This window comes from Xiphophorus maculatus, chromosome 7 (assembly GCF_002775205.1).
Source record: "Xiphophorus maculatus strain JP 163 A chromosome 7, X_maculatus-5.0-male, whole genome shotgun sequence".
NCBI classification, from domain to species: Eukaryota; Metazoa; Chordata; class Actinopteri; order Cyprinodontiformes; family Poeciliidae; genus Xiphophorus; species Xiphophorus maculatus.
Window position 1 is genome coordinate 15967397 of NC_036449.1, and position 21814 is coordinate 15989210.

A 21814-nucleotide genomic window follows, 5' to 3' on the forward strand; every position below is an offset into this window, starting at 1 on the left:
ACATTTATTGGGAGACAGAGGGATCTGAGAGGACAGGCTAGTTCTATAAAATAATTGATTTAACTATTAAATTCTCTTTTTTTCTCCTCGTATGTTTATACTAAAGTTATTCATTCTGCTTAAAGGATGCTCTAAGGAGGGACTGTTTATTGTTATTATTATTATTATTATTTTTTGGTTTTCGGGCTCAGGAGGAGCTTCTATATGAGAAAGTCTCTGTTTATTAGAATTTTTATAATAATTTAATGATTATTTATTATTTAAAATTTTCATAAAATGTATTATTTTATGATATTTAATAATAGTTTGAATGACAAAGGCTGTATTATGAATTTTGCCTGCTTAAATTTAGGCTTAAATTTTATTGCTGGCAGCAAAGGGTACAAAATTGTACTTTTAATGATGTCAGATTGGAAATTTTTGTTTTGGCTGACTGAGGGGCTGGGGAAATATTTTTAAATCCCATTTTAAAGGTTAATTCATATTTCATGTTGAATTAAATTTGATTTTATTGCATATTATGCTGTTACAAAATATCATAACTCAGCAAATATAATCCCAATTGCAACTTGAACTGTTCTTTGCTTAATTGTGTTACTTTTACAGCCTGGAAAAATTTGTCCAGTATTGCCTGGATAAATCCTGATTTGGCAGAAGTGAAAAAAAAAAATTAAATTCAGTGTTAGGATTGAATGAACATGAACTGAGATGGTGATTCTTAAAAGGTTGAAGCTTGTTGTCACATCTTTACCTCATTTGAACCCAGTCCTTATGAGTCTATGGAGGTGCACAACAATGTTCTGCTTGTTGTGCAAATTTAAAAAGGGACAACAACTGAAGGTACCTCATGGTCAGCTGATGAAAAACCTCCATCTTTGATTTAACGCTGACCTTTAAAAGCAGAGGTTATGTTTGACCTTTATGGATGCTGAAAACAGAATACATTTCTGTCAGTATTGGGAAAACAGAAAGTTAAGCTCCCTCTTGTCATCGCCTCAGGAAAAAAAAGAGAGAAGAAAATAACTTTCTTCATCTACTTTTCATCCTCCTAATAATTTTCCAGCTCGCTGCTGTCAGAATAAATAAACCTGTTTGTAAAAACTTGTTTGTGCTCAAAAGTCTCAGCGGCTGTTGCTGCTGCAGTTGACAAACAGCTCAGAGCCTGTTTGTTTCTGTGACAAGGTGGCCAAACAGTTTCGATATTACTCCCTGGTTTTCTGTGTGAAACTAAGAGAGAGCAGCAGCTGAGAGGGGCTGATAGATGCAGCCCAAACAGCCTTTACATGGCCTCCATTTCTGATCACATGATTATTGTTTTGCTGTGTTCTCTGCACCCTGGAGTACGACTGTAGGGATCTGACAAGTTGAAAACATTTCAGGAGGCTGTCAGGAAGTTCACAGTGGGGTGCACTGATTTCAGATTGGAGGCTTTAAAGGGTTTTGTGTGTGCGCGTCTATTTGTGTACGACGCAGAGTTCAGGCTGTTGGTGGGACGGAGCTGCTCCTCCATGTCACAAGAGCCACAATCAAGTAGGACCGGGGGGTCTCGTGCTGTCTCGGCTCCGTAACACAGAAGGCGGCTCAATGGGACGGAAGTTATTGGGGTGGGAGGGTGAAACCGATGACACGGTTTGTGACGTCGACTCGTCATTTCGGTCTGATACAAGTGTTTGAGCTGAAAGGTTGCAATGTAGCTCAGCTTGACTGGGACGATTTGCTCCAGGCGGACGGACGTGTCTGAGGGGCCAGCGGCGTCACACATGGGAGGTGTGAAGGAAAACTGGTAGAGATGGAGAGTTGGGGTGGATAAACATGAGAAAAAAGAAGCAGCAGGTTCTTCTTGTGTCAATGTTTTGTCTCCGAGATCTGAAAATCTTCAAACAGAAGAATATAATCACTGCTGAAGTATGATGGCTACTGGATCTCTTGAAGTTTTTCACATATCATCACATTAAAACCAGTAAGTTTATGTTTATGTTTATGGTTGTGATAGACACACACAATGCAGCACATCACTCTGAAGTGAAGAGAAATGGCCATTCTCATGTGACTAAGTCCCTCCTAATATAAGTTTTCTTCATAGATTATCCTGTATTTAGCTCCATCCACTGGAGATTTCGCATTTCTGCATGAGAAAAACGTCCCCACACCATGATGCTTCCATCACCATGTTCCTTGGTGATCTCATGTTGATTTGTATTGACAGTTTTCCCTCACATATACGTTTCATTTTGGTTTCACCTGGGCAGAGCGTCCCCTTAAGCGAGCCGAGATGTCTTTCTTTCCATCAAACTTTTCTTCTCACCAGTCTGCAATAACAAAACTAATTTTTGGAGTGCACAGTTTATATGTATCCGAGCACAAGAGTCTCCTGTGTTTTTTGTAGGTCCTCCATGTTTTCTATGGGTCTTTTAGCTGCTTCTAATTCTGCTTTAAACTTCTCCAATTATTTGCTCCTAAGGTGGTCTTCTTATGGCAATTGGGTGTAGTGGGTTTAACAGGGAGCAGAAGACAAACACTTGTCACAAGTATGAAGTATTTTCATCAAAAAAATTAAAAAACGTGTCATTTTTCTTTCACTTCACAGTTATACTTTGTGTGGTTCTGTCACTTCAAATTCCAGTAAAATGCATTGAAGTTTCTCATTGAAATGTCACAAAATGTAAATACTTTCACAAAGCACTATACACCTCTCTTCTACTTTTTTATTAACAAAATAAAACAATGTTTTACTTGCATTTAAAAGAAACATATGCATCTCTCTATCCCATATCTCTTACACTGGAACAGAATTGACATTTTAAAGCATTTTCGAGGTTTTTTTCCCCCCAAAATTTAGACGCTGACAGACGGAGCGATGCCTTATTTACAGAAAGAATCCAAATGGTTTAATGCACTCCACAATCCTGTCATCTCCATGTTCTTTGGAATAAAACATGCTCTTGAAGATGAAGGAAAAGCACAAGAACAAAATTATTCCTCAGGCTTTCCATCAAGCCTCTGCATTCATGGCAAAGTCTAAAGGGCATGTCAGTCTCGCTGCCTCTGAGAGAGATAATTATCCTTTTCCTGTCAGAGAACAACAAATGATAGCCAACTATGGGGGGTGCATTTTCAGGAGCTGAAATTCGTCAATAGGAAGAAGAAGGAGGTTTAATTTTTTTGGCAGCTGCACATCTACCTTCTTCTTTTTTGTGGTCATTTGTTGCCTTCCCCCCCTCCTCCATCCCTTCTCTCTCTTCTTGTGGACTCAGTGGCATGCTGTTTGTTTATGTCTGCGAGCTTCTGAGGGTGTATTTATGTGGCCCTGCATTAACATACCTATTTATAGTCCTTCACTTTCTTACAGTCATCTTTTTTTCTGTTGTGACCATTTCACAGATTATATATTGTCCAAGTAATTTCCCTTTCAGCATCTGTGTTTTTTACCTTTCAGAGAAGGCAGTGAATGGAGGGAAAATTATCACAATTACTCATATAATTGAGCCGTCTTTGTAGCAAGTGCAGCTCCAGTAGCCCCCTTTTTTCCATCAGCCCAAAATGGTTTCATTATATGGGTTTTTCATATTCCCTGACACGGGGCTCCGCTGAGGGCCTGGCGCGTGGATGAGATGCAGGATGAACAGAGCGAATCATTAAGGTCACAGTAGGAATAATTATCCCAGCTATGGAAAGAGCATCTACAGCCCCCTTTTTTCTCCCGCGGCACAAATGCAATGTCCACGGCTTTTAGTCACAAAGAACTTTGTTACAAATGGAGCTTCCACCTTCTACTTATACAAAGAAGAGAGGGGGAGAGCAAGACTTGTATCAACATGACAATTTTCCATCATTAAGACTAATGACAGGCACAGACTGTGGGGATCAAGGGGAGCACAAAAAAGAGAGCCGCATTCAGGTGTTGGCTGAGTGCTGACCTCCTTCCTGTCTTTGTTGGAGACTTAACTCTTAACAGGAAAAAAAAAACTAAAAAGGGTTTCAGACTAAAGGCGCAGTGGCAGCTGAACGTCAAGCAGCCGCGCTCTCCATGGGCAAATGACTTAATTGCCGAATTTGCATGTTTTCCATTTGCTGGGGAATTAATTCAATAAGACCTACATGTAAAGATGTTTAATCAATCATTGTTTTGGTGTAATAATTCCCCCGGCTCACATTATTCCAGCAGTTACGTCACGCCGCAAAACGTTATCCCTGTTTCTCACTTATCTATAAATGCATTTCCTGCCTGAGGCGCAGATCTTCCCTCCTAACAGGTGGGATGCTGCGACATGCAGCAAGTATGAGGCATCGCCGTTACACTAGTTTCTTTTACAGTTTAGCTGAATTAAGTAAAAGCCATATTTTTCCAAGTCCTTTCTCCTCAGCCTTCACTCAGGTAATTGGTCATTTTGCAGCCAATTTTGGGCAGCTTGGATGCTTGCTGCCATGGCCTGACCCCTGCTGCTGCTGTAATGGGGACAGCATTTCTACCAGTTCACCGGGGGCTTTTTCCACACGGCGACCCCCTTGCCTTCTGGGGAGGAGAGCGCCTCTGAACGCTGAAATGGAAAGAAAGAAAAAAAAAAGGGAGCTGAAAAGTGACTTTGAAGTTTCACCATGGTGTCTGTCACTGTGTGCTGGGTTAATCAGGAGGGTTAATCGGGATTATTTGTGTTTGCAAAAGAGGATTTTGCTGTTAGGGATATTAGATGTGAACGGGACTTTAAATGTTATTTACATAAAAACAATCTGGAAATATAAGTTAATGTGCAGGAAAAAGAGATGCTTCTGCTTGATTTTTCATCAAATAGGTGCAGCTCTGAAGTAATTGGCTGTGAGAACAACAAGCACAAGGTGATGTGAAGTGGGATCTTGGTGTCACCAGCCTAAAAACAAACAAAAATAGCATTAATATTCTGCAAACAAATCTTATGCTTCAATAAAGTTTGCAAGTTGTTGTTTTTTTAACAACAGGAGAAGAAATTGCTGAACAATATTCCCACTAGACTTCCTTAGACAACTTTATACCAAGTGGCCTTTTAAGATCAGCTGATGTTGTTATTAGAATCAAATTACACCCTTTCTAATTGGATCTGAATGTGACTATGTGCCTGGATTGTTCTGGATTAATCTGAGCAGAAGGTTTCATACATCTGCATATGAATTGGACATGTTCATAAAGTGTCTTGAGATGACAGCTGCTGTAAAATAATTTGTGTAGAAATGAATTGAAGAGAATTTCGATTCATTTTGGCTGCTGGAAGGAAGGTGAAATTCCCATGTCTATGTTTTTATGTAAAATGAGGTTTTCCTTTATTTCGATTTGGATATAAATTCCACTACAGTAAGAAGAGAAATGATAGAGATCACATTTGAAATAAATGTAATATATTACTTTACATTCATGCAAATAGAAATAGCTGACTGCACCATTACAATGCAATATATTATTAATAAAGAGGAGTTATAATGACAAATAGAAAATTATTAAAACTGCAAAAATACAAATTACTAAGCCTCACATTATTTTTATTTAAAATATAATTTCTGTATTTTTACAAAACCATTTTAACCAATCTCATTCTTCAGATTCTATATTCATTTTTCCTCCCTGTTTACATATAACCCAGCAAACAAAATCAATCCACATTTTGACGCCGCATTGAACGTGAAAATAGACCCAGAATCGAGTTAATTGTGCCGCATCTAGTTTGCGCTAACTGACGGCCGCAAATTACAGGATGGCAGGGAGAAGCAACGGCGGAGACGGCGCAGAACAAAAGACAATTTTCACTTGTTTGATCAGCTGCTTTAAAAAATAATAATAATAATAAACCTGAAACTCTACCTTCACGGTTTTGACATTTTCTGCTGGTACGTGCTCACCAAATGACGCTTGGATATGTGGCTGAGCTGATGTCCGTAATTCCATAAATATTTTTATTTGGTGGGATTTCTTTTATTTTTTTTATGTTTGCTATTTAAGGACGTTATGCTGCTTGACATTTCTGAGGCGAATTAAACGTATGATGGTGTGAATGGCGATTAAAACACGTAAATTTGATCATAAGTTCGAATTAAAGCTACATTTTCTTATTTACAAGAAAATGAAATAAAATAAAAAAAACATTTATTTTCTAATTTCGTTGCTCTTCACCTGCAGTGACAGTAATTAATTGTCGCTCAGATGCAGACGCTGCAGGGTGCGTAAAGGTTGCGCCTTTGCGCACCAGTTGGTCCTCCATCCGGGATAACATTTGGTGGATGAGTGGGGAGCTGAGGTGAGCCTGCTATCACCGGTCTGAAATAAAGTCGGTGACATGCTGGCCGTTTAGCCCCGCCACCCCCCGTCCAGCACCACCTCTCCCCGTCTGTCTCTCCACCTCTGCACTAACCCCTCAGGTGAAGAGCAGCAGGTGTTAAAACACCCTCAGCCACAGAGCTACTCACTCCTAATGAGTCCTGCCTCCGCGCTCCATCCATCCGTGCATGAAGGACTTTATTTTTAGTGCGGCTAGTTAAGAGTCCCGCTGCAGGTAGCGCTGCTGTGGCCTGCGCTGCCCTCCTGCCGGCGAGTCAAATTATTAATGACAGTGCGGTAATATTATCACATGTCTGCTTCATCCTAATGGCGCTTTAGGAGGCTTGAGAAAATCCTTCTAGCATTAGATTATTACTTTGGGTTACTGAAAACCTTTTTGCAAAAGAAGAAAAAAAAATGAAATAAGTGTTTTCTAGCTCCGCATTGCATCACATAAACATCTCTCATTTAGGAGTACACTTGTGCTATTATTTTACATGTTTCCTCCAAATTCTGCCTCAATTCTGCTAATGGTTTAGCTCACAGTCGTCAGTAGATACTATAATCGTGGGAAAAATAATGACAGTTATCAGTCGCACCCACCAAGTACCCATAAAAAATCTGTCCTCTGTTCTGGAAGATGATAATTATCGGTTGTACCACCATTATCATTGTCGTTGTTGATGGAGGAAAATCTTGAGGCATTTTCCGAAAGTAATTCCAGGAGAAATCACTTCAAATTGGCCTATTTTAAGAGAGAGGGGGGACAACGGGACCAAGCCTTTGGTTATAGCCTAATATTTCACAGAAATCTTTAAATCCCAAGCATCCGCGGGCATTCTGGCACATTGTGGCGCGCACACACACACGCGCGCCTGTTGTGATGTCAGCCGCCGGCATTTTTTGATAACACATTCTGCAACTTACTCGTTCTGTTTGCAGTTCAATTATGCAATTACGCTGATAATCGCAGTGAGGGAATTTAACTGCCTTTAATTTGTTATTCAGGTGGAGATGATGGAGGGACCGCGGATGGAGGAGCGGGGCTGCGCCTCTGCTCTGCGCAGACTGCGGCGGAGGAGCTGCGATCTGCAGATGAATCCCGGGGAAATGAAGACCTGCAGGAGACTTTGCTCCGCTTTCGTCCTGAGGAGGATCTCTGACCTCGGGTGGCGCACATCTGGTTGTTTTCTTCTTCTTTTTTTTTTTTTCCTCCGTCACGTGATTTTTCTTTCTTTCTTTTTTTTTTTCTTTTACAAAGTAAGTGGACATTCTTTGACTTTAGCAGCTGATTAATACCAGGGGCGTTGATAGAAATCAAATCGAGGGGCAGACCCAGTTCTATTTATACAGTCTTTCTGGCTGAGAGAAACAAACCCATTTTGCAGTGGCTCAGCCAGAGGTTTGACCTGAATCTGACAGGGAATCTGTGGATGGAGTTAAAGATTAGGGCGATGGCAGGGAGGCCTTCCAACCTCCAGCGTGAACGTAAAGAGCTGGTCGGCAATTACAACAAGGGTTTGATTGCTACAGTCTGAAAATGAAGATTTTCTTTTTCGTTGATTATTTAGAAGGGAGTAAATAATTTGCAACGTGAGTTTTTAAGAAAATATAAATATGTTTTTTTATTATTATTTCAGATAAATGTTTTTATTATATTTTGCCATTTTCTATCTTGAAAACAATTATTGGTTGAATGAGAATAAATTTAAATGCATATCTGACGTGGGCATGAATACTTTTGAGCTGCATATAAGTTTGATGTGGATCTGAAATTTATTTACATCAGATCTTGTAACCTAGGAAACTTTACGTCCACTATGCTTTTCCTTCCAAGCAACTAGGCCTCCCATGTTTTGAAATAAATCTTTAAGCAATTTTTTTTCCTTCTTCTTCTTTTTTTTTTTTAATGTTCTGTTTTTTGCCTTTGTTGTTAAAATTTAATGGAAGAAACAAGATAGAAGATTTAACATCACACCTGTGACCATCACTAAGATCGCACGACTGCCAAACATTAAATTATGTAAATATGCTGCTCCGTTTATTTTTTTTTTTAATGTAATGGTTAAAACGAGACAAACAGAAAGTGATAGACGTTAACTTGAAAATGAGACTCTTAGAAAACATTTGCATGCATCAAAAAACGAACCTAGATCACATAAAGTATGCAGAGAAAAAAAAAACGACTGCTTTAAAATATTGGATGAGTTTAACTGCGTGATTAGCAGATTATTTCAAACTGTTGTGATATTTTACAAACGTTTTAGGTGTCATGCACCATCACTAGGCCCATACCTGAGCCTGTAAATCCTCGTCCTTCTGCTGCAGGTGTAACTGACACCTCAGGTTGCTCTCCGTGTTAAATACATGACTAATTACAGACCTACTTATGAAAATTGAACGCCAGTGTTATGCTAATATACGCCGTCGTCCTGATGGCACATTAGGAGCTTTAATCAAAAAGTGCTTTAATCAGACTGGCCAGCAGACAAAGCAGCTGTGACTGGGAGGAAAATGTTGTTTAACTCCACCTTTAATACTTGTATTACTATCATAAAATAGGTTCTCTGTTTGTAAAAAAGAAAATCACATCTTTACATATATATTTAAAAAAAAAAAAAGATCTAAGGTTTTGTGGTTTTTCCTTGACTTTCTCAGGTTCTTCGGACCCCCAGCCCCACGCTCACCAATCGGCTTCTCGCTCGCACAGAGTGGACCAATCAGCGACAGCCTTTGATGAATATTCATGAGTCCGAGATTCAAACCTTTGAGCGAGTTTGTCTCGGTCCACAGCATCACTCCCAGGACTTTTTCACAGGCGCAAACTGCATTTTCTTATGAATGGAAGGAGAAAAAATCAGGCCGGCTTAAATTGGGACCCGTCCTTTCGCTGAGATCACAGAAGGAGGAAAACAACAAAAGCGCGGAGGAGACAGGAGGGAACCGCCAGAAGAGATGACAATGACCACGATTCCAGAAGGTCTTAATAGCCCTGCATCAGGAAAAGCCGTTTTCATGGAGTTTGGACCCCCGAGTCAACAAATGTCTCCTTCCTCCATGTCTCACGGACACTACCCCATGCACTGTTTACATTCTGCAGGTCACACGCAGCACGACAGCTACAGCCCAGCCTCGTCGTTCCCCAGATCTCTGGGTTATCCGTACGTAAACTCCGTCGGCAGCCATCCCACAAGTCCATACCTGAGTACAGTACAGACTTACCAGAACAGCTCGGGGCTCACACAGACGCGACTGGAGGACCCAGGTAAGCGTGCAGCGGCATCTTTTCCCTCTCATTTAATGGCGCCTTTCTCTGCTTGTTGGATTTTTTTTTTTTTTTTCCTGCACTGGCAGCGTGGAACAGATACCCCAGATGTGGAATTAGACTCTCCAATTATTTATTGCGTAACGCTATAAACAATGTATGCAATTAAGGGTAATTATACCTAAAGTACAGCCTGTAAAACTTGTGCTTCAAGTGTTCGCTGTTGCATAGCGGTGCTGGTCGCAGCTGCCTCCTCGTCTTGTTTCTCCCCGACGCATCTCCCTTTGTTTTCCCTCCAGCGGCACCAGAAGCGGAGAAGAACACAGTAGTGGAAGGCGGGGAGGTGCGATTTAACGGCAAGGGGAAAAAGATTAGAAAACCAAGGACTATATACTCCAGTTTACAGCTCCAAGCGCTCAACAGGAGATTTCAGCAAACGCAATACTTGGCATTGCCGGAGAGGGCTGAGCTGGCAGCGTCGCTGGGTCTCACTCAGACACAGGCAAGTAAAAAAAAAAGAAAAAAGTATCAAATACCTACACACTGTTATTATTATTATTATTGTTATTATTATTATTATTATTATTATTATTATTAGTAGTAGTAGTAGTAGTAGTATTGTTATTATATTTGGTGTTTTAACTGCATGTGTAAATTGTGCGTAAAACTAAATTTTTCTTTTTCTGCTTTCCAATCTTGACATGTCCTTTGTTTCCCCGCAGGTCAAAATTTGGTTTCAGAATAAACGCTCCAAATTCAAGAAGCTAATGAAGCAAGGCGGCAGCACAATCGACACCAACGTTTTAGCCACCGGTCGTGGACTTTCCACCGGCTCGCCCACCGTGGCACCGGTATGGACGTCGCCGACCACCGTGAAGACGTCGGTGGGCACGACCGGCTCTTACATCCCCAGCTACACCTCGTGGTACCCGACCACACACCAAGAGTCTATGCAACAGTCGCAGCTCATGTGAGCCGATGCTCCGGCGTCAAGGACGGTGACGGACCCCGCAGCCGCCCGAGCTCGGCCTCGGCATTGCTGATGCTCCACGATAAAATAATAATAATTAAAAAAAAAAAAAAAGAAGAAAAAAAAAGCAGCTGCCGCATCCCGCGAGCTGACACGGAGACCTCCTCGTGCCAGCTAGCAGAGAAGAGAAGAGGGGGGGTGGGAAGCTGAGAGAGCGAAAAGGCGCACAATGCACCCACGCGGGGCAGCAAGCCCGTGGCAGCGGGTATCAAAACGACAAAAAAAAAAAAAAAGAAAAAAAAAAAGGAACATTTTTCTTTTCTTTTTTTCCCTTTGGCTGCTGTTGTTTACGTTTCTCTTATTTTTTTCTTTCTTAAACTCGAATTGGTGTGAAGAATTCTGTTGTTGAGCTACATGTTTATGAGAAGAGCTTTTTTTTTTTTTTTTTTTTTTTGTTTACGCCAGATGACGACCTAAAACCATGCATTAACACCTGAGGGCCAATCAGGCCTCAGCAGTGAAGGCTTTAAACCAAATAACCGATCCCAGACTCCACCGGTCAGGCCGCCCAGCGTACAGCATAACACAACCACAGTAAATCCTCACGTCGCCGTGTTGTTTCTATGTGTTTGTTATTTAAGTTAAATTATTCAGACTTGTCTGTGTTCATTCTGTGTGCATGTTTGAGATGACAACACTGTGTTGTTGAAATGCTGCACTAACGCAAGCAGAGCTTCTTTTGTTTTTGTTTTTTTGTTTTTTTTTCTATGCCGTGCCCCGATTTTATGTGAACAAATGTAAAAGGACAGCCGATTCGCTGCTTTTGAGAGAGAGAGAGAAAAAAAAATATCCAGAGGATGAGCAGCTATAACTTGTCACTGTATTTTGTGTATAATTTTCAGAAACGTTTTTTTTTTTTTTTTTTTTTTTTTTTAATTATTATTATTTGTGCTGTTACTGGATACGCTGTGAAACAGGGTTTTAGGCTTTTTGTGTATATTACTCGTCGACATGTGTTTTAGTCACCATAGAGGATATTTAGTTTTGTATTGATCACTTAATTTATTTATCTGTTTCTGGAGTTTTTTATGTACATAAAAGTGAAAAAGTTTCAAAAGCAGTAAAATATGATTTAAATTATGTTTAAGCACGGTGTCTGATTCAACCCTCTCTTCCTGTGCACCACCTCCTCTTCCTCCTCCTCCTCCTCCTCCTCCTCCTCCTCCTCCTCCTCCTCCTCCTCCTCCTCTTTTCTACCGCGCCGTGCAGCTTTAATGCGAGCTGACACAAAGCAGGATCATGTTGGCTGTTGTAGCAGACACCATTTGAGCCGCAAAAAGGCGCCCCGTTTAGATTATGGCCATGTTTAACAATCGGCCCTACATGCCTTTGTCCGGCTTCTGCTCAGTGAATGCAGATGTGGTAAAACAGTTGGAAAGAACTGCAAATCAGAAATGCAGATTCACTTGTAAAAATGATTGCGTCCATTCCTGACCACTGAAGCATATTTACTACACATTAATCTGTAATGTGTACATTTAAAACCAGAGCTATTAATATTTATAGTTTTTTTTTTGCCACGATAGAGATTATTTATGTTCCAGATCTGTAAAGTGTTCAAACAGTGTGAAAATACTATTTGGTAAAGCACAACAACTTAAACAGTAGTAATAAAGATCGACACAGCGGGCTTCTTGGCTGGACATATGGCATATAAATATTTGGACTTACGGTCCAAGTTTGCATACACTTTTTGTTGTGATGCCACAAAAAATGCCTGCACTCTGTCTTAAAATTAAAAAGAAAAACGAACAAGCAAACTAAGTTCTAATGAAATTAAATGTTACGGTTTTGTAAAACAGGAAAGAAGCTTTAAAATACACACAAGGATCGCGTGAAATGCACTGCTGTGAAAGAGCAATGCATATTAAAATAACACAAACAATTTATTCAGATGGCAGAATGGCAAGAAAAGGAAAATGCAATACTCGTTTTTGTATTTTCATATTAAAACATTGCTCAACTAAAGCTTTTAAATCGACTCCTTTATATATGTATATAAGTAGAAATAATTTGTTGGAGAGATGCTTTAGGAAAAAGACGCAATTTACTATTATTATTATTATTATTATTATTATTATTATTATTATTAGCTTCAGAGAAGTACATTTTTAAGAGGCTCTGGCCTTGTTTATTACTCCTTATATTCTGCTTTCTTTGTTATTTTATGAACTTGAGGCACATGTAGTCCTTTGTGAACAGCCCACATCATGTCTGCAGGCCTATTTAAGATATACCACTAAGGAAGCAGGAGCACTGTGGCATAAAATCTGCCTACCTACTCCCAGAAAAGGCGCAGCTGCACACCCAAGAGGGTCAGTGTTATTTCGCTGTATTCTCCCTTTGATTATACGAGTTGAGCCCATCAAACCCGGTATAATTACAGTAATTTCGCCCTTATTTATTCTAATGCAGTTTCCTATCTCTGAGGTAATTATGAGCAATTTTTTTTCGCACCGAGGATCTTTCTGCCTTAACAAAAGAGAATGTGCTCTGAAGGAAATGTTCTGCTGCTAAAGAAAAAAGCAAAAAAAAAAAAAAAAAAAAAAAAAGCGAAATAGGTGAGCTGCCATTTTGTCACTGTTCCCCTTAGACTAAGCCCAATGTGTAGCTATAAGACTGACAAATTGCTTGCAGGTGTACATCACCGAGTTGTCAATGCGGAGAGGCTTCAGAAATTAGCTAGGCACAATGTCAGAGTGACGAGTTCGCTTCGCTTTGCTTGCCACGGTTTTTAAAGCGTTGCGGGGAAAAAAAATATGAAGATTTTATTTTTACTGGGTGTTTACCAAACTGCAGAAGTAAATTAATATATTTTTTTTGTTCATATTTTTTTAAAATAAGTTGTATACTCACTTCAGAAAATTAGACAAAAATATAAATCCAGTTTGTTTCCTTTTATTTTTTATTTTTATTTTTATTAGCAAAATGCAATCTGACTTTAAGGTTAAAGCTTAACGATTAAACATCAAGCACCCACCTGTGAGTTTGAATCTTGAACTCCCTTCCCTGGAGCTTCAGGAGTCAGCGTGGATGCAGATGTGGCGAAAAGCTTCCCCGCAGCACAGGCTCCACATCAGCGCTTTAAATCCCCGCAAAATGCCTTCCACGTGTCGGTCCAATGCTATAGCTGCAGAGTTCCGAATATGACTGGAAATCTCTGCTTTATTTCCCCTTTTTATAGGCGACGAGGGGGGAAAAAATTGTAGATTATTAGCATAAATGTTTACTCCTCATTACGCTGATGACATTGTGCACTCGAGATCTTGGTAATCTTTGGGGGAAATTATGAGTAATTTTTTTTTTTTAAATTTAAAGCAGCAGTTACCATGCAATTCAGGCTAATTCCGCGTAGGCTCCACACGGATATAATTATCGTTGAGTCAAGATGTTAGGCTAAAAACTATGCATTGATATTCCCATTTATTATGTACATACAACTTTGACAATGTTGATGCTTGAAATAGCGGGAAATTGTCTTGTGTAAAAAATTACACCCCATATTAGGACATCTGAAATTGCGAAGAATTATATAGTAATTGCAGGCTTTCAGATTTGAAAGCCGGAATGCTCCAACCAGAGCAAATGTGGATGAAATTACAGATCAGGGTTTAAATGGGGATAGGGGGGTTTGTGGCATTTACAAGTTTCCCAGAGAAACGCAAAACTATGAACCACAAGCTTTAAATGGCACTGAGAAACACACACACACACACAAAAAGTAGTTTCACGCTGCAAATATACTGATCATGAAAATCTGTCATACTTCTGGGCTACATACATCAGCTGACAGCTTACAGAATAAATAAAGATATAGAATCTATTCAGCATGTTCATACATGTGTTAGGACACAACACAGGCTGGCTGCACGCCTGGAGGCCTGTCAGATACTGTCAGCTCCCCAGGAGGTGGAGGGCAGGGATGGAGGGTGGGGGTCTCCATCAGATATAACAACTGACGTGCTGCAGTCCTCATTTTGTGCAAGGAAAAGATCCCACTTTATGGCCTCTAGTCGGTTAAAGGTAATAATTTGATCAATTTAATACAACCCGACTAACACATACTCCACTGAGAAGTGAAAAATCAATCAAATTGACTGCAATTTGCGTACATTTTACTTAAATAGATTTAAATGTCTTTGTAGAAATGACCTAACTAGAAAAATATACATTTATTAAATATTTAAATTTACTAAACCAGATTAGTTAAACTACAATAATTTTGCTCGTGTGGAATAAGAACTGGTTTGTGATTGTGGCTGAAATAGCAGAAAGTCAAAAACAGAAACAGTTCTTTTTTTTTTTTTTTTAATCAGGTAGGATGCTAAACAACTACCTGAACACAACTACAGGTGTTCATTAGCAATTTAAGCTTAACAGAGAAATTAAGCTTGCTAGAAAGTTTAGCCATAGCAACAGCACTTCAAAATTAGCTTACGTTGGATACACAGTTTTAAAATCAAATTCTAATGAAGTGACATGGAAACATTTGTGTGTTTCACTGACAACTTTACCTCAAGGTTAACAAGCTCAGCTTGCTTGGAGGGCTGACTATAGCATTAGCGCTGTTGACAAACAAATAAATGCATAGTTTTTTTAAAATGCATTTCTGAAATCTATTCTACCAAATGTCATGTAGCCCCTTCCTCTGATAATTATGACTAAGATATGACGTTAGCTGACGTCATGTGTCCCAGGATTAATAAGTGAAGTTGGCTAGCAAGTTTGACGTTAGCATTAACAAAGTTGCAAAGCTAAAGCTGAAATTACAAGTACATTTCTGCTTCAGCACAGAAACTTTTTCATGCACAGGTTTTATCAACTTTTAGTAATCAGATATATTAATCCTTTTAAAAATCCATTAAATGCTAGCTATTAGCATTGCAGTTTCCTGCTGGAACCCACAAATATTGAACGAGGGTATTGACTGACTGAATGCCCTCAGCTACTTTTTTTGCCGCCCCAACATTTTGCAGTCTAAATATTAGGATTTAACTGTCATCGGCTGCAGCATTTTCAAACTTGATAAGTTTCAAATGATTTGAATGAATATTACTCAATGCTGATTCTTTTTGCAGTGCACTGTACCAGCTGGAGTTATAACAGCTCATTCAATAGTCTCAAAAATTGAAATAATATGTTCAATATATAAAATATCTTTGGTGCGTGTTGCTTCAGTTCCAAGGCGTGTGTCTATGTTCTCTTCAATCTACATGAATAATGTGGGTCAACTTGCTCGTCCTCAGAGATCAGAGGCTTGTTGTGAGACGTGAGAAGTGTTTGCCTGATGGTCTAGTTAAGCTCCAGGCTGTCTTGGATCTTGTTCCCGTCTCCTTTTCTCTTGCAAGGCTGAGTTCATAAAACGTCTGGTGGGAGAAAAAAAAAAAGTCTCCCTGACTCCACAGAGTCTGAGGAACTTGTCTTCTTTTTTTGCCCTCCCTCATCTTTCCCCTCTGGCGTGCCAGAAGCTTGCTGTAGCTCCTCATGCTTCTACTTTCTGCTCTTCTAAACAACTGGTAATGGAAAATACCAAGCACATACATTTCAAGAATCCCCATAAATTCTGCCAACAAGGGTGGTTTTTGATAAGGGACATATTGCCATCTGCCCTGGGCAGCATTACCTGGGGGGAAACCATTGAAACACAAAAAACTTTCTGTCTGTTACTCCGCAAAGTAACTTTGTATTGCTTGTTGCAAACACTCAAGTGGGGGATTTTTATGCTGTGTAAGCAATGTAAGTACACTGCGGCTGGCTGACGACACTGAAGTTGGTGACGGATTTGCAGCTTACAAGCCGGCATTTATTTATTTATTTACTTATTTTAAAACTCTCTGACTGCTCAAACCTTTCCTTAAGAGGAATTTGAGATTCATGGAACCTTTATTCTGTTTGAGAAATGCAAAAAATAATATTTTTGAAAGGTTTTGAGCACAAGGACCACCTTGGCTAGATATTAAAAAAAAAAAACACAAAATGTGGCCAGCCAAGTCAAGGTCAATGCTAGTTAACAGATTTAAAAAAAAAAAAATGTTAAATTTCTGACAAGTTACAGAATAAATAAATATAAGAACATAAACCTTTTTTGAAGAAGGTTTTTTGATCTTTCTAGTTGTGGGTGTGTTGACAGCAGAATTGTAGTCTACAGAGGATTGGGACTTACTAAGAGCAACTTTCAAGGAAGACTCACCTCTGCATACCAGTGCCATAAAGGTTAAATATGTACAAATAATTACAAAAACAATCCAACAGAATTGTTTAATTAACATATAGTGGATAACTGCTACGTTAGTTACTTCAAAGGTTTGCTAACTCAACCCAAACCGCCTAAGCTAATCAATCGTCATAGTTGGTTAGCAACCCAAGTTAATTAATCCTGCAGAGTTTATATAAGGTGGGTATTTGCATGAAAGCTAATGGTAGCATGATGGCTTAACTATACTAAGTTTCTAACATGGTTGACTAACCAAGAAGTTTCCACATTTCTTGTAATAATTTGATATAAATTGACCTTTTAGATTTAATATTGTTTAAAAAGTATAGCACATGTTAAAAAAAACACGTCTAATTTTGCTTCCTATGTAAAATATAAGCTATATGTCTGCCATGATATATTGCAAAAGTAAACCATTGTTTCTATATTAAGTGCCACCAGCACATAAAGATTTTTTTCTCACATACTTGCAGCCTTGTATTTTATAAGTTCTGTTTTATAAGCTAAAAATATCGGCATAATATTAATTAGCCTAAACGTTTTATCGCTTATGCCAAATTACCCAAGACAACCAATTGTTACTGTTGCTTAGCAACCTAAGCTCTAAAACGGAGACGAGGAGCAAACAGCACCAAGATATACATTTTGTAAGTACCTAGACGTGTTTGTGTCTGTCTGGGAGTTCCTACTATTTGTAGGTATTCTAGTTAAATATTGTTAGATAAATAAGAATTTGGCGCTTAAAACTCTTTGGAGTTGTTCCCGTTTGGAAAGGTGAACAAAGGTTGAATAATGACAGTCGACTGTCAGCTATGAGGTAGAAATATTCCTAAGCTATTAATTATGTCAGCATCTCCAGATGCGTTTGCAGCTGTCTTGACAAGGATTTTTTAGCATTTTATGCTAATTATATAATTATTACTGCTAAAATAATTAAGGCGTTTCCTTTTAATCTGACTTTTAATGAGGATTTAAGTTGATATTTGAGAGCACTTTGATGATGTATCAAACTATTAGTATGTTTTAATGATATATCCAACTAAATCTCTCCATAAAGAGTATGAATGTTTTCCTACGTGTTTCTGAACATTAAACTAAATCCACTAAATGAAGGATCAGAATGTTCATGTAAAAAAAAGATATTTGAACTCCTTTTTTTGCAATAAAAATAACTAAATAGAGTTTTTTTTTCTTTTAAAGAGACACTTTGAAAAAAAAAGAATTATTAAAAGAAACAACATGGCTAAGTAAAAAGCTGAATGCATGAGCACAGGAAACATTTTATTTAAATAACATCTGACCATATATGAAACACTGCTAAAATAAATAAGACCAAACCACAATAAAAATGGGATACAAGTAAATCAGGGGTGGAACAATCAGTAGCTTGTACGGTGATTAATGAATTTGCACCAACATCCTAAGGAGAAGAGTCAGAGCAACAAAGACTGTAAAAAAAGATGTGATAAAATAAGCTATTTACAAAGACCTTTACCATTCTTGTATATTTATATCAACTAAGCTATCTGAGGAGTGAATATGCTATTTTTCCCGCAGAACAAATTGAGGTCATATTGCAAAAGGCACAATACAGTTAGGATATAATTTTCGCTACATCTGTGACAGCCAGGTTGTCCTGATGTCAAAGTTTTCAGGTTTCTTTTCCAGAAAATGTCAAAAAAAGTGACGTCCGCGTAAAAGTGGGCTCGTAGCCTTGCTGTAAATGCTTTGGGTAATAGTGGTTCATTCATCCCTCACACAAAGAAAATAAATAAATACAAAAATAAGTGTAGAAATCTGTGTCCATCACATCACCAGCATCAAACTTAGTCCATGATGAACCTGTCTTGCTGCGTTAATTTCTGCTAGCTTCTGCGCGTAACGACGCACACGAGGTCTGTGAAATCAAGGTATTGGCATTTATTTATTGTCTGATTTAGAACCGATGCTTTTTGTTGTTGTTGTTGTTATTTTTATTTCAGAATATCGTCCCAGCGCTTATAGCTGAGTTGTGGTGATGCTGGACCAAAGGAGGCTGCAGATGCGTCGTAGAGTTCGTTGAATACCAAGAGTAGTTTGCCAAAAACGACGAAGGCGCAGTCGTGTTGGGAGGGCTGCCGCTGCTCTGAGGTAAAACCGAGCTGACACCGTTCATTCTTTGAGTCTGTGGAAAGTCCCAGGCAGTAGTCGACGGAGACGTACACGGAGGAGATTCACTGGAAGCAACGTGTTGCTCTGGGGGGATCTCGCCACTTTTCCACAGCTTCTTGAACTTGGAGCGGCGGTTCTGGAACCAGATTTTGACCTGAGCCGGACACAGATAGCAACACCGATTAACCACATTTAAATCTCCATTTGTCAGTTTAATTAGGAAAGTTGACATGTGACGGCACAAAGCCTTGCCTCAAATGCACCCACCTGTGTTTGCGTAAGGCCCAGCGAAGCTGCCAGCTCGGCTCGTTCTGGCAGAGCCAAATACTGGGTCTTTTGAAACCTCCGCTGAAGAGCAGCCAGTTGGAAGCTGGAGTAAATGGTTCGAGGTTTCCTGACCTTCTTTGGTTTTCCATTAACCATCCGAATTTCTGGCTCGCTTTCTTCTTTCTCTAATGGGAAAATCCAAAGCAATTTAAGTTAGGAATTTAGCTACTTCTTTTTGGTCGAAACTTTTTCTTTTTGCACATTTGCAGCGGTTTGTTTGCATGAAATAATCAACTACATTTAGATGCATCCAATGAAAAATTTGGGTACAAATAAGTCATGTATTAAAAACAGAGAAAGGAACTTGGTTTGAAATAAACTTAGTTTCTAATCAGGCTGCACAAATCATTTTGGAATTTGTGTCCCGGAAAATGGTCAGACGTTATTCTGCATCACAAACAAAATGCGTAAAAGTCGACAAAATGCGCGCACTTCCCAGGAAGAAAGATTACCTGTCTCGGCTGGAGTAGGAGAGGAGTTGGAGCCGTAAGAGCCGTATGCACCATACGAAGAATTAAAACCCAGGTCGTATGACTTTGCATTAGGATATGGCACAGAGCCCGTGGCGCTGCCGTGGTACTGGTAAGAGCCGAGCTGGCCAAAGGGAGACCCGGCGCAGTGCCCTGGCTGCTGGTTGTTGTAAAAACTGCTGTCCGTCGCCGTGGAGACCGGCAGAGTAGGGGACTCCTGCGATTTGTGCAAGCTGTGGTAATTGTTTGAGGTAATCTGGTTCGAATGCATATCTGTGTTCAGGTTCTCAAAAACCCCCGTCATCTTGGGTTGGGAACCGCGCAGCCTCGGAGACGATGCGTGCGCAAAAAATGGCAAAATTTCTTGGCAAAAAGCACGAGTCAGATCTTGAACCTTTTTGTGAGTCAAAACGCATCCCCGTGCAAACTGTGGCAAAATCAGCGGAAGGTGTGTCCTCCTCTTCCCTGTGGCCTGTGATTATCTGCCACGGTTGGCGGTGGGAGCGCGTTTATGAGAGAGTGAGAGGGAGAGCTCCTGTTTCTGAGGCAACCAATGAGTATAGGGCTCCACGGCTGACTACTCCCCACGCCAGTTTCTATTATTTGCTTAGGTCTACGTTTCCTGGTTGTCTGAAGGCATTATAAAGAATTAGAAAGAAAAGAAACACTAAAGTCACAAAATATCAGGATCATTGTTTATCTCTTCTCTCCATTTCGACAGATAAACAAGAAGCAGTGAAAATAGATATTAGCAAAAGGAATCGCCACACAAATGCAGTAAATGGTTTTTACTGGCTTTTCTTTTAGTTTATTTTTTTATCTTCAGATTGTGCTTGCAGTGAGTTATGTAGGAGTCTGGGTGTGTTTACTGAATGGCCAGTAAGTGTCTAAAAGAACATCTGACTTACCTTATATAAGAAGTAAAGGGCAATGGCCAACCGGAATGCAGAATGAACTTAAACTGTGAGATTCACACTGGATGTTATAATATGATTTCCACAGAGTGTTACTACAGCGCACCCAAGTGTCGAAACAAGCAACAATTTCTTTCTTTTTGTTTCGTTCATTTTCCACACTTCCTGCAAGTGGACAGCAGACACCCTCTATTGATTTTGCTGCTATATTACCGGTCTTTAGATCCTATCTAGTTTTGCTGTCGGACAAATGTAAATAAATTAATGACTAAATAAATCAATTATCGTGTGTAATTCGATTTATTATACAGGTGCGTTCGTCCATTGCCACAAGATGGCAGTGTAGTTCCGTCTACTTAAAGATTTTTGTTTGTTTTGTTTTTTTATAAAATGCCAGTGGTTGATAAAGTTAACATTCATCCATCAGCAAAGCCAAGAAAGAGGGTTAGAGCTCGTAAGAAGATTAATTGAGCTAAACAACTCTGTGGAAGTTTATGCCAGAGTTATAGTGATACCTTATTTTTGTTGATTAAATTTCTGACTTACAAGACAGACGTACTTAGCTAAACTTACTTAGTACTTAGCTAAACATACATAGCTAAAAGATACACAAGTTTAGCTTTTTGCGCACTGTACAGGATTAAAGCACACAACAAATTTCCTGATTTAGTTCAGTTTGGATTCCAACAAATACTTCTGCCTCCTACATGTCTGAATATTTGTAATTTTTTGAAAACTTAAAAAAAAAGTATTAGTTTATATAGATTTTATTATTATTTGGTTGATTTACCCTTTAAAACGTATATATTTTCACAAGCTTTTCACAATGGCTTAAAGACCTGGTGTAACTGATTCAGATTTGCTCAAACACCTTTTCAGTTCTTATCATATTTTTATGGACTTTCTTATGGCTACTCTAAAACACAGACTTTGTTGTCTTTTAAAGATTGTCGCTAATTCATAGGGATGCTTAAGCCCATTTTGCCTACACTTTAACATCCTGGCTGATGTGTTGAGATGTTTCAGTATTTCCACATAATGATTTTTATTTTATGAAGTGAGCCACTTCCTCCTCAACACAGCTACAACACGATGCTCCACCTCCATGCTTCACAGGTGGGATGGTGTTTTCAGGCTTGAAAAGTTTTTTCTCTTCTTGTCTC

General features: G+C 39.3%; 2 protein-coding genes across 5 annotated transcripts; one reads left to right on the forward strand and one right to left on the reverse strand.

Moving 5' to 3' along the window:
• The first annotated feature begins 6480 nt into the window (after nucleotides 1-6480).
• Nucleotides 6481-10808, forward strand: dlx1 (distal-less homeobox 1). Of its 4 annotated transcripts, none has more exons than XM_023336372.1 (4): nucleotides 6481-7463; nucleotides 8231-9545; nucleotides 9845-10047; nucleotides 10268-10808. In XM_023336372.1, the coding sequence occupies exons 2-4, from the start codon at nucleotides 9236-9238 to the stop codon at nucleotides 10517-10519; spliced, it is 765 nt and encodes a 254-aa protein (XP_023192140.1). In that variant the 5' UTR covers nucleotides 6481-7463; nucleotides 8231-9235; the 3' UTR covers nucleotides 10520-10808. The 4 variants fall into 4 exon arrangements, with proteins under 4 accessions (XP_023192140.1, XP_023192139.1, XP_023192138.1 ...); XM_023336371.1 differs by having other exon boundaries at nucleotides 8939-9545; XM_023336373.1 differs by lacking the exon at nucleotides 6481-7463 and adding an exon at nucleotides 7523-7540 and having other exon boundaries at nucleotides 8939-9545.
• A 7288-nt stretch (nucleotides 10809-18096) lies between these two features.
• On the reverse strand, nucleotides 18097-20201 carry dlx2 (distal-less homeobox 2). The gene is made up of 3 exons (XM_005799350.2): nucleotides 19720-20201; nucleotides 19208-19392; nucleotides 18097-19094 (listed from the first exon to the last, which is right to left on the reverse strand). Exons 1-3 carry the CDS (start codon nucleotides 20039-20041, stop codon nucleotides 18768-18770), a joined length of 834 nt encoding a protein of 277 aa, XP_005799407.1. The 5' UTR covers nucleotides 20042-20201; the 3' UTR covers nucleotides 18097-18767.
• Nucleotides 20202-21814: the final 1613 nt, after the last annotated feature.

Coding starts and splice junctions, on each gene's coding strand:
- dlx2 (XM_005799350.2), bottom strand. CDS start 20,041: ATGACGGGGGTTTTTGAGAACCTGAACACAGATATGCATTCGAACCAG. Junction 19,393..19,719: donor TCCTACTCCAGCCGAGACAG/GTAATCTTTCTT, acceptor TTTTCCCATTAG/AGAAAGAAGAAAGCGAGCCA. Junction 19,095..19,207: donor TGGGCCTTACGCAAACACAG/GTGGGTGCATTT, acceptor TGTCCGGCTCAG/GTCAAAATCTGGTTCCAGAA.
- dlx1 (XM_023336370.1), top strand. CDS start 9,236: ATGACAATGACCACGATTCCAGAAGGTCTTAATAGCCCTGCATCAGGA. Junction 9,546..9,844: donor GACGCGACTGGAGGACCCAG/GTAAGCGTGCAG, acceptor TTTTCCCTCCAG/CGGCACCAGAAGCGGAGAAG. Junction 10,048..10,267: donor TGGGTCTCACTCAGACACAG/GCAAGTAAAAAA, acceptor GTTTCCCCGCAG/GTCAAAATTTGGTTTCAGAA.